The sequence below is a fragment of the Nicotiana tabacum genome, chromosome 17 (assembly GCF_000715075.1).
Source record: "Nicotiana tabacum cultivar K326 chromosome 17, ASM71507v2, whole genome shotgun sequence".
NCBI classification, from domain to species: Eukaryota; Viridiplantae; Streptophyta; class Magnoliopsida; order Solanales; family Solanaceae; genus Nicotiana; species Nicotiana tabacum.
In genome coordinates this window covers 18,547,210-18,559,280 of record NC_134096.1, presented here as the reverse complement: position 1 = coordinate 18,559,280, position 12,071 = coordinate 18,547,210, and the positions used below count along the sequence as shown (strand labels likewise).

At 40.9% G+C, this 12,071-nt stretch overlaps 1 protein-coding gene across 1 annotated transcript in view; it reads left to right on the top strand.

Annotated features, from left to right (window-relative positions):
* The window catches only part of LOC142171720 (uncharacterized), a 51,014-nt gene extending 43,637 nt beyond the window's left edge, over window positions 1-7,377 (top strand). Inside the window, exons 2-4 of the mRNA XM_075235413.1 lie at window positions 6,206-6,265; window positions 6,596-6,701; window positions 7,223-7,377. Of these exons, the coding sequence (XP_075091514.1) occupies window positions 6,206-6,265; window positions 6,596-6,701; window positions 7,223-7,377 (321 nt within the window). The remainder of the gene's footprint in view (window positions 1-6,205; window positions 6,266-6,595; window positions 6,702-7,222) is intronic.
* Window positions 7,378-12,071: the final 4,694 nt, after the last annotated feature.

Sequence of the window (12,071 nt, the reverse complement as noted above, 5' to 3'; positions counted from 1 at the left end):
ACCTCCAATTAAAATTTGAAAGGGAGAGAATATCAATTAGGGTTTGTGGGCAATTTTTGAGAGGATTTTGCAGAGCTTATGCCTGGTTATTATGACCTATTATCAGTATAATATATGAAAGAAATAGGCCTTTAAATTTCCTCTTTGAACGACCCGAACTGGCCCATTTTTAGACTCTCATTTAAGCAAGTAGGTGACACGCCTACTTGTCACCTAGAAGCTTGCGCAGTCTCGCAAAAACGCATATATCTCTCTACTCCAATGTCGTATTGACAAACAGTGTAATTATTTAGAAACTAGACTCATAGATTTTCAATTTTATGGATGGAACACCCCGTAACTCTAAGTATATTGGGAGAAAATCGCAGTTATATTTGACCCAAATTTCAGTAAAACTTATGAACGTAACTTGTGATGACTTTCATCGACTTTTGTTCCACAACTCTCTTGACTTCAAAACATAACACACGATTATCATACAACTAACATAACTCATAACATAACCTCCTCATAATGTTAAGAACCCTAGTCTCACCCCAAAAGTACATGTTATAACATTCCCAACTTGTCGACTTTCGACAAAATATTATTTCTTCAATTCCTTTAGCTTCTGAACCTTCCAACCCTCTTTGTACTTGTTGGTCACGATCTTCAATATTTGTAACCTCCTAGGTAACATGATTAACTTACTTTATATACTTTAAAAGATGATCTCATTTTGGGTCCTATATTAGTTTTCTTACGACGCACTTTTACGTACGAAAATATACGGTGTAATAGTGCCAAGGTGTTCTCGAAGGTTGACTTTATATCGGGGTACCACCAGTTGAATATTATGGCTTTGTACATTATTAAGATGGTTATCAGGACTCGTTATGGGCATTATGAGTTTTTGGTGGTAACTTTTGGTTTGACTAATGCCCCAACAACTTTCATACATTTGATTAACAGTGTGTTCCAGCCTTATTTGGATTCTTTTGTTGTTTTCTCATTGATGATATCTTGGTATATTACCGTAGTGCTGAGAAGCACGAACAACATTTGAGGATTCTGCTTTAGATTTTGAGGGAGAAGAAGCTGTATGCTAAGTTCTCCATCACGTGGTGTCTTGTGATGGGATCAAGGTATATTGAAAGAACATAGAGGTAGTTCAGAGTTGGCCCAAACCTTCTACCTCTATTGAGATCAGCAGTTTCTTAGGTTTGGCTAGTTACTATCGTTGCTTCGTGGAAGGGTTTTCATTTATTGGAGCTCTATTGACTAAGTTGACTCAAAAGGGCGCTCCATTCAAATGGTATGACGAGTATGAGGAGAGATTTCAAAATCTCAAGACCGTTTTGACTATGGATCTAGTTTTGGTATTGCCCTCAGGTGTAGGGATATACACTGCCTATTGTGTTATTTTGCGTGTTGGCCTTGGATGTGTGTTGGTGCAAGATAATAGGGTGATTGCCTATGCATCGTGCCAGTTGAAGCCTCATGAGAAGAACTATCCGATACATGAGTTGTACGCTGATGGAGTCTTCATCATTTGTTCAAGCAAAAGGATTTAAATTTGAGCCAACGAAGGTGGTTGGATTTATTGAAAGATTATGATATCACTATCTTATATCACTTAGGAAACGCAAATATGATGGCCGACGCTTTGAGTAGGATGGCAGAGAGTATGGGGAGTTTGGCATTTATTCTAGCTGTGGAAAGGCCTTTAACTATGGATGTTCAGGCTTTGGCCAATATATTTATGAGGTTGGATATTTCTGATCCCAGTAGAGTTCTTATGTGTGTTATTGCGCAATCATCCTTGTTAGAGCGCATTAAGCATCATCAATATGATGATCGCTATTTGTTTGTCCTAAAAGACACGGTGTTGGTGCTAAGGAGGTAGACACAGTTTTCTTGTGCAATTGTCCTACTTCTTTGAGTTTTGCCTATGAAGGGCGTGATGATATTTTAGAAAAATGGCAAGCTGAGTCCTCGGTATATTGGCCCATTTGAGGTGTTCGGGAGGGTTAATAAGGTGACTTCCAGACTTTCTTTGCCACCTAGCTTGTCGGGAGTTCATCTTGTGTTTCATGTCTCCATGCTTCGCATATACCATGAGGATCAGCCATATGTGCAATTTGGATAGGCAGGTTTGGAAGCTGAGGTCGAAAGAGATTGCATCAGTGGAGGTTCAGTGGAGAGGTCATCTGGCCAAGGAGGACACTTAGGAGACTAAGCATGATATGTCGAGAAGATATCCTCATCTTTTTGGCTTTGCAGGTATGATTCTAGAACATTCAAGTATGAGCGTTTGTTTTAAAGGGAGAGAATTCAACGACTCGGTCGGTTGTTTTATGTATTTGAGACTCATTTCTCTATTTGATGCTTTTCGTATGTTTGTTTGTTGTTTTGTGACTTGTTGGGATGGTTGGATTGGTTTCGGGAAGGTTTGAGCGAAATTTGAGACACTTAGTCTCATTTTGGAAGCTCTTGTAAGAGTTGACCACGATTATTCTTTTGATTACACACTCGGAATGGTAATTTGATGATTTCAATAGGTTTTTATAGTGATTTTAGGCTTGTTCGTATGTTTGTATTTGGATTTAGAGATTTTAGCTCTTTTTACCGCAAGTTGGCAACTTGAAGGTTTGAAAAGTTCATATGGTTGATCAGGAGTTGACTTTAATGTTATCGGGGTCTGATCGGTGTTTCGAGACCTTATATAGGTTCATTTAGTTGATTGGAACTTTTGTGAAAAGTTTGATTGAAATCCAAAATGTTGAGGCATTACTCGCCCGAGTTTGGTGGAGTTAGAAATTTTGGAAGTTGTAATGGTCCAGCCAGTTGTTTTAAGCATTTTAGCCTCGACCCCCTATTTGATATTTTATATATGTGTATTTGTGGTTACACGACTTGTCGGGTTGATTGGTTTGGTTTCAGGTGAATTTTGGATTTATTTAGGACACTTAGTCCCAGGATTTGAGGCTTAAGGTGTAGGAGTTGATTGGAGTTTGGTTTTTGTGTAGACGACTCACAAAAGGTGATTTGATGGTTCTGATAGCTTTGTATAGTGATTTGGGACTTATTCGTATGTCTGGATGTTGATTTAGAGGTCCGTAGCTTATTTTTGCTTGAATTTGCGAAAGTTGGAAAGTTGAAGGTTTGGAAAGTTGATAGGTTTGACCAAGGGTTGACATTATTGATATTGGGCTCGGATTATGATTCTGGGAGCTGGTATATGTCTGTTGTATTATTTGGGACTTGCATACAAAATTTGAGGTCATTCGGAGTTGTTTAGGCTTATTCGGCTCATGTTTTGAATTTGGAAATGTTCATTAGTTCATTAGGCTTGAATTGAGGTATGATACATAGTTTCATGTTGTTTGGAGTGATTTGAGGCCACGAGTAGGTTTGTGTTATGTTTTGAGATTGGTTGGTATGTTTGGATGGGGTCCCGGTGGTGCCGGATGTGTTTCGAGTTGAGTTCGGACCAATTGGAGGCTTTGAGGGATGGTTTAAGTCAACTGAGGTTTGGTGCTTTCGCACCCACGATGTTTGGGCCGCAGGTACGGCGTCATAAAAGAGGCTGGTTGGCCGCAGATGCTAGGTTGGTCTAGGGGAGCTGGGTTCACTGGTGCGGACATGGAAACGCAGATGTGCAATCGTAGAATCAGAACTTCTCTGCAGGTGCATATATTGGATAGACGAGCGGGGACCGCAGGTGCTGTTCTTTGTCCATAGAAGTGGAAGCGCAAGTGCGCCTTTAGTTTCGCAGAAGCAGAATTGCTGGGTCTTGAGTGGAGGCTGCATCAGAGATGCTTTTTCCGCATGTGCGGAGTCACGGATGCGACTGCTGGACAGCAGAAGCGAAAAGCCTGGGCAGATTATATCTTGGACGAGGGCTTTATTTTATTTATCACATTTTGAATTAGAGAGCTCGGTTTTGGGAGATTTTGGAGGGGATTTTCATGATTTGGATCGGGGTAAGTTTTTTTTACTCGGATTTGTCCATTATTCATGATTCCATCTTTGTTTTTATCATTTAATTGGTGATTTGAATTGGAGAAATTGGGGTTTTTTGAAAAAACAATTTTTCAAATACATAAATTGAGGATTTGAAGTTTAATTTGAGGTTGGAATTGGATGATTTGGTATGGTTGGACTCGTATCGGAATGGGTGTTCAGAATTTGTGAGTTTGGTTGGGTTTCAAGGTTGGGCCCGGGGTTGACTTTTGAGTTGACTTTTTGATTTTAATAAAGATCGAATCTTTATTATCCAAAATTGATTCCTATGGCTTTTATTTATGATATTAAGTTATTTTGGCTAGATTCGAGCCGTCCAGAGTTGGATTTTGCGCGGGAAGGGCTTATTAGTAGATTGATTTAGCTTGTTTGAGGTAAGTATCTTGCCCAACTTTGTGTGGAGGAACTACCCCTTAGTATTTGGGTAGATTGTACTATTTGAACTATGTGGAAGACGTGTACATGAGGTGATGAGTGTGTCGGTTTAAACTCTTAGGTTACTTACAAACATTTCATTGAAGTTGTTATTAATGGTTCTATCTTTTCTTGCCATGTTTATTCTTACATGCTTTAATTGTAGTTGTTATTACATGTTCTAGTTTCCATTATCGAGGTCACACTTATATGCATTTATTAGTAGTTGTTGTTACATACTATTCTTTTCGTTGTTGATTTATTCTCACGCATTTAGTCGTAGTTGCTATTTTATGCTATCTCTTTCATTGTTAAGCCTATGCTATCCATTATAATTTGAAGTTCCATTTTATGGAAATATATTCGTTGTTGAGTTATTGAAGTTGTAGTTGTTGAGAGCTATAAACACGTTTGTGGTTAAAATTGTTGGTTATTAGAATACCTTTCCTTATTGAGTTATTTCTCGTTCATTTGTTATTATTAAGATTCTTGTACACATTGTGGTTGAGACGTGCGCTATGTGTTATGGTAACATTGGCATTATTGTTTTTGGAAATGTTGTGGCATATGGGAACATGTGGTGCGAGTTGATTATTGTGTTGTGATATTGATGCACATGCAGCAGTATAATGGCTGGTATTGATGCGCATGCGACGAGATAAGGTGATATTTATATACATGTTGCTAGTAACGGAATTACTTGAAACCACGCGGTGAGATAAGGGGGCTAAAGTGAGTGTAGCTATTTCAGAAAAATATTTTTAAAATAAATGCAAGGCTCACGCGGTGATATAAGAAAGATTGTAGTTATGACTTGTGAAATGTGAATATGAGGTGTGGTACCTCGGTTGTGATTCTTGTTGTAAATTTTATGGGAAAAGACTTGTTGATTTTAACGGTTATTGTCTTTCCTTCATTCGTTTTACTGGTATTTTGACTGTATTAGATCACTTGTTGTTCTTATTATATGTTCATACTTTGTTGTCCTTTATTGCCTAACTTTCCATTGTTAGTCTTATATCATCATTTTGTTTGTTGTCATTTATTTATTTACTTTCCATTATTAGATCACATTAATATTTTGTTCAGGTTTTCCATATCTAATGGGTATCTTGACATGGCCTTGTCACTACTCTACCGAGGTTAGGCTTGATACTTACTGGGTACCGTTGTGGCGTACTCATGCTACATTTCTGCATATTTTTGTGCAGATCTAGGTACTTCGGCCCATGTCGGATGCTAGTGAGCTGATTTAGACGCTTCAGAGACTTCAAGGTATACCTTCTTGACGCTCGCAGGGCTCGGAGTCACCTTCTACTTTTGTCTCTACTACTCTTTTTCATTTTAAAATAATATTGTATTTAGAGATTCCTAGTGTATTTCTTTAGAGCTTGTAACTTAGTTCCACCGGTCTTGGGGATTTTATGATTGTTGTTCCATTTTGGTTTCATTGCTGTATTTTATCAGTTCAATTTTATATCTTAATTATTATTTCTGTTAAGTTCTCTATGTGTGTTAGGCTTACCCAGTCTTAGGGACTAGGTGCCATCACGACTACCTAAGGTGGGATTTTAGTGTCGTGACAAGTTGGTATCAAAACTATAGGTTCATAGGTGTTATGATTCATAAGTAAGTTTAATAGAGTCTTACGGATCGGTATGGAGACGTCTATACTTATCTTTGAGAGGCTATGAAACTATTAGGAAAATTTCCACTTCTTTGATTCTTTATCGTGTGGATTTGATGATTTCAAAATCAAAGCCTTTGTTTTTCTATTCTCTCACAGATGGCGAGGACACGCACTGCTAGATCAGATGATCAGAGACACGTTCCCCCTGCTAGAGCCGTGAGAGGCCGGGGCTGAGGTAGAGGCCGAGGAGGGGCACGTGTTGCAGCTAGACCACATGTTCAAGCAATGACTAAGGAGCCACCAGTAGCTCCGATTGGGGGACAGGCACTCAAGGCACTTGTTGTTACCCCTGGACTCCAGGAGACTTTAGCATATTCTCTGAGTATGTTCAGCACTTTAGCTCAGGCGGGATTGATCCCCATTTCACTAGCTACATCTCAGGCTAGGGGAGGAGCTCAGACTCCCGTGGCCCATACTCCAGAGCAGCGGGTTCATGTTGATCAGGTTCTGAGAGTTATGTCAGCATAACTCGTTATTCCGATTCAGCTTGAGGTCAGGCCAGAGGTATCTGAGGAGGAGCAGGGGAGACTTGAGAGGCTCAAGAATTATGACCATCCTGCTTTCAGTGATGCAGTTACTAAGGATGCGCAGGGTTTTCTAAATAAGTGTCACTATATTCTCCGCACCATGGGCATTGTGGAGGTGAGCGGAGTTGCCTTTTCTACATTTTAGATGTCATGAGCAACATACATGTGGTGGAAGGCTTATAAGGATGGTAGGCCAGCCGATGCAGCCCTACTCACTTGGGCTCAATTTTCAGATATATTTTTTAGGGTGTTTGTTCCCCAAACCCTTCGGGATGCATGGTGCACAAAGTTCGAGCAACTACATCAGGGGACGATGACAGTGTAGGCGTATGCCATCAGATTCAATGAGTTGTCCCGACATGCACCTGCTTGGTTCCTATAATCAGAGAGAAAGTCTGTAAATTCATCCAGGGGCTCAGTTATGGTCTTAGATTCAGCAGGGCTCGGGAGTTGGAGATGGATACTGCATTTCAACATATTGTAGAGATCTCTCAGAGGATGGAGCATATGCAGGGGCAAGAGAGGAAAGATAGGGAGGCCAATAGGCCTCGAGATTCTTGAGGATTTAGTGGTGCCCACGCTGTAGTTTCAGTTCGCCATGGCAGAGGTTATGTGAGTCGATCAGTTCATTCAGCACTTCCAGCTACTTATAGTGCTCTGACTATTCTGAGGTCTCAGGTCGCCCATTATGCACAGTCACTTTTTAGTGCACCTCCTGCACGGGGTGCCTTTAGTGGTTAATTTAGTCGATGGGGTCAGATTCTGTTTCAGCAGCCACGCTTGCGGAGAGGTTGTTTCGAGTGTGGAGATAGCATTCATATGGTGAGGGACTATCCCAGACTTAGGAGGGGTGCACCTCCACAGGCTCCACAGATTCCACAAGGTTCACAGACTACAGTTGTTGCTCCACCTGCACCGCCAGCTTGGGGTGGAGATTAGGTGGGTAGAGGTCGTCCTAAGAAGGGAGGCCAGACCTATTTCTATGCTTTTCCAGGTAGAACTAAGGATGTCATATTAGATGCTATCATCACAGGTATTATTCTGATCTGTCATAAGGATGCATCAGTTTTATTGATCCGCTTCCACTTATTCGTATGTGTCATTCTACTTTACTCCATATTTGGATGTATCTCATGATTCTTTGAGTGCTCATGTATATGTGTCCACGCCTGTAGGAGATTCTATTATTGTAGACCATGTTTATTGGTCGTGTTTGGCCACTATCGGTGGTTATGATACCAGAGTTGACCTTCTGCTACTTAGTATAGTAGAATTTGACGTGATATTGGGCATGGATTAGTTGTTGCACTATCACTCTATTCTGTATTTTCACGCCAAGACCATGACACTGGCTATGACAGGGTTTTCGTGGTTGGAGTGGAGAGGTACATTGGATTATATTCCTTGCGGGGTGGTGTCCTTTCTAAAGGAACATCGAATGATTTAGAAGGGGTATGAAGCATATCTAGCCTTTGTGAGGGATGTCAATGTTGATACTTCTACCGTTGAGTCAGTTATAATATTGAGAGATTTCCCAGATGTGTTCTCATCAGACCTAGCAGGTATGCCACCCGATAGGGATATCGATTTTGGTATTGACCTGGTGCTGGGCACTCAACCCAATTCTATTCCACCATATCGTATGGCACCAGTGGAGTTGAAGGAATTAAAAAAATAGCTTCTAGAGTTGCTTGATAAGGGTTTCATCTGACCGAGTGTCTTGCCTTAAGGTGCTCAAGTGCTATTTATGAAGAAGAAAGACGGCTCTATGAGAATATATATTGGTTATAGATAGTTGAACAAGGTTACAGTTAAGAACAAGTACCCACTACTGCGTATCGATGATCTGTTAGACCAGCTTCAAGGTGCTCGGGTATTCTCGAAGATTGATTTAAGATCGGGGTACCATCAGTTCAAGATTCGGGATTTAGATATTCCAAAGATTATTTTCAGGATTCTCTATGGCCACTATGAGCTTTTGGTGATATCATTTGGGTTGACCAATGCCCCAATATCATTTATGCACTTGATAAATAGTGTATTCCAGCCATATCTTGATTTTTTTTGTCATCGTGTTCATTGACGCCATATTGGTGTACACTCGCATCTGGGAGGATCATGAGCAACACTTGAGGATCGTGCTCCAGACCTTGAAGGAGAAGAAGTTATGTGCAAAATTCTCCAAGTGTAAGTTCTGGCTTGATTTAGTGGCGATTTTTGGTCATGTGGTATCTAGTGAGAGGATTAAGGTAGATTCGAAGAAGGTGGAGGCAGTTCAGAGTTGGACCGGACCGTCTTCTGCTAGTGAGATCCGGAGTTTTCTAGGCTTGGCCGAGTATTATCGTTGTTTTGTAGAGGGGTTTTCATACATCACAACTCCTTTGACCAGATTGACTCAGAAGGTTGCCCCATCCAGGTGGTCCGACGAGATCTTTCAGAAGCTCAACACTTCCTTGAGCACAACTCCAGTTCTAGTTTTGCCTTCAGCATCGGGTTCGTTAAGCAAAAGGATCTGAACTTCAGGCAGTGGAGGTGGTTAAAACTATTAAAGGACTACGACATCACCATTATTTATCATCCCGAGAAAGTCAATATGGTAGTCGATGCCTTGAGTAGGAAGGCTGAAAGCATGGATAGCCTTGCCTATATTCCAGTTGGAGAGAGACTGTTAGGATTGGATGTTCAGGCTTTGGCCAGTCGGTTCGTGAGGTTGGATATTTCGGAGCCTAGTCGGGTTCTTGCTTACGTGGTTTCACGGTCTTCTTTGTATGAGCGCATCAAAGCGCATTAGTATGATGATCCCCACTCACTTGTCCTTAAGGACACGGTAATGCCAATGAGGTTTCTATTGGAGATGATGGGGTGTTGAGGATGCATGGCCGAATTTGTGCGCCCAGTTTGGATGGATTGCGTGAGTTAATTCTTGAGGAGGCCTACAGTTCACAGTATTCCATTCATCTGGGTGCCGCGAAGTTATACCAGGATTTGTGTCAACACTACTGGTGGAGAAGAATGAAGAAATACATAGTAGAGTACGTGGCTTGGTGTTTGAACTGCCAGCAGGTAAAGTACGAGCATCATAGACCGGGTGATTTTCTTAAGAGGCTTGATATACCATAGTGGAAGTGGGAGAGTATCACCATGGATATCGTTATTGCACTTCCACGGACTCTGAATAAAATTAATGCAGTGTGGGTTATCGTGGATAGACTAACCAAGTATGCATACTTTATTCCGATTGTGACTACCTACTCTTTAGAGCAGCTAGCTCAGATTTATATCTGTGAGATTGTTCGTCTTCATGATATGTCGGTGTCTATTATCTCCGATCGAGGCACGCAATTCAAATTACATTTTTAGAGAGTTGTGCAGTGTAAGTTAGGCACACATGTCGAGGTGAGCACGACATTTTATCCCAGACAGACAGGCAGTCCGAGCACACCATTCAGATCGTGGAAGATATGCTACGTGTCTGTGTTATAGATTTTGGGGGTTCATGGGATCAGTTCGCCTACAACAATATCTACCAATCGAGTATTCAAATGGTTCCTTACGAGGCCTTATATGGGAGGCGGTATCATTTTCTAGTTGGTTGGCTTGATCCAGGAGAGGCTAGTGATCAGTTATGCTGATCAGAAGGCTCGTGATGTAGCATTTATGGTGGGAGAGAGAGTTTTTCTCAGAGTTTCACCCATGAAGGGTGTGATAAGGTTTGGGAAGAAGGGCAAGTTTATCCCTCGGTATATTGGCCCTTTTGAGATTCTTAAGAGAGTGAGTGAGGTATCCTACATACTTGCATTTCCACCCAGTTTATCGGGAGTTCACCCAGTGTTTCATGTTTCCATGCTCCGAAAGTATTTTTGTGATCCGTCTCATGTATTAGATTTCAGCTCAGTCTAATTGGACAATGATTTGACCGCGGTATAAGGGTAGGTATTGATGCGCATGAGGAGAGATAAGGTGGGATTTATACGTGTATTGCTAGTAAGGAAGTTACTTGAAGCCACGCGGTGAGATAAGGGGGCTAAAGCGCGTGTAGCTATTTTGAAAAAATATTTTTAATATATATATATACAAGGCTCACGCAGAGATATAAGGAAGATTGTGATTATAACTTGTAAAATGTGAATATGAGGTGTGGTACCTCGGTTGTGATTCTTGTTGTACATTTTATGTGAAAAAACTTGTTGATTTGAATGGTTATTATCTTTCCTTCATTCGTTTTACTTGTATTTTGACTGTATTTGATCACTTATTATTCTTATCATATTTTCATACTTTGTTGTCCTTTATTGCCAAAATTTTCGTTGTTAGTCTTATATCATCTTTCTGTTTGTTGACATTTATTTCTTTACTTTCCATTATTAGATCACATTAATTTTCTGCACAGGTTTACATGTTCGGTAGGTGTCTTGATCTGGCCTCGTCACTACTCTACCGAGGTTAGGCTTGATACTTATTGGGTACCGTTGTGGTGTACTCGTGCTATGCTTTTGCACATTTTTGTGCAGATCTAGGTACCTCTACCCGTGTTGGACGTCAGTGAGCTGATTTAGATGCTTCAGAGACTTCAAGGTATCCTTGCTTGACGTTCGTAGGCGTCAGAGTCACCTTCTATTATTGCCTTTACTACTGTTTATCTTCATATCAAAATAGTATTGTATTTAGAGATTCGTAGTATAGTTCTTTAGAGCTTGTGACTCAGTTCCAAAGATTTTGGGAATTTTGTGACTGTTGTTCCATTTTGGTTTCATTGCAATATTTTATCAGTTCAGTTTAATATCTTAGTCTCTATATATGTTAAATTCTTTATGTGTATTAGGCTTACCTAGTCTTAGAGATTAGGTGCTATCACGATTACCTAAGGTGGAATTTTGGGGTCGTGACAGAAGTTAGTTGTGGTGTTTTGAGCATTTGGACAATTTTAGATTAGGTATATGGGCTTGATGGAATGATTGGATGGGGTTTGGGGGATCGTGTGTATTTCGGGGTGATTTCTAAACATTTTCCTTTATTTTTCCACTGCTGGTTTTCTAGTGTTGAGCAGTGCTTCGCGATCGCGGATAAGTGTAGCTGGAAGGCGAGATTTTCCTTGTCACGTTTGCATGGCTAGTGCCGCATTCGCGGAGGGATGGGGGCAGGAGCATCGCATTTGCGTGCAAGGGGGCGCGTTCGAAATAGAGTGGTACCAGGCAGAGGAATTGCCTTTGTGATCGCGGAGGATGGCTCGCATTCGCGTAGGCTTGGGAGTTTGGGCGTCGTATCGCAAGAGTGACTTTGGGTTCTCAAAGTGGAGCATCAGCTGAGCATGATTATTAGCCTTCACGATTGTGAAAGGTGTGTCGCGATCGTGATGCATATCGTTGGGCAGAACACTTAAGTGTTCTATTTCGTAATTTTACCCATTCTCTCATATTTTCAGCCCTAGACTTCGA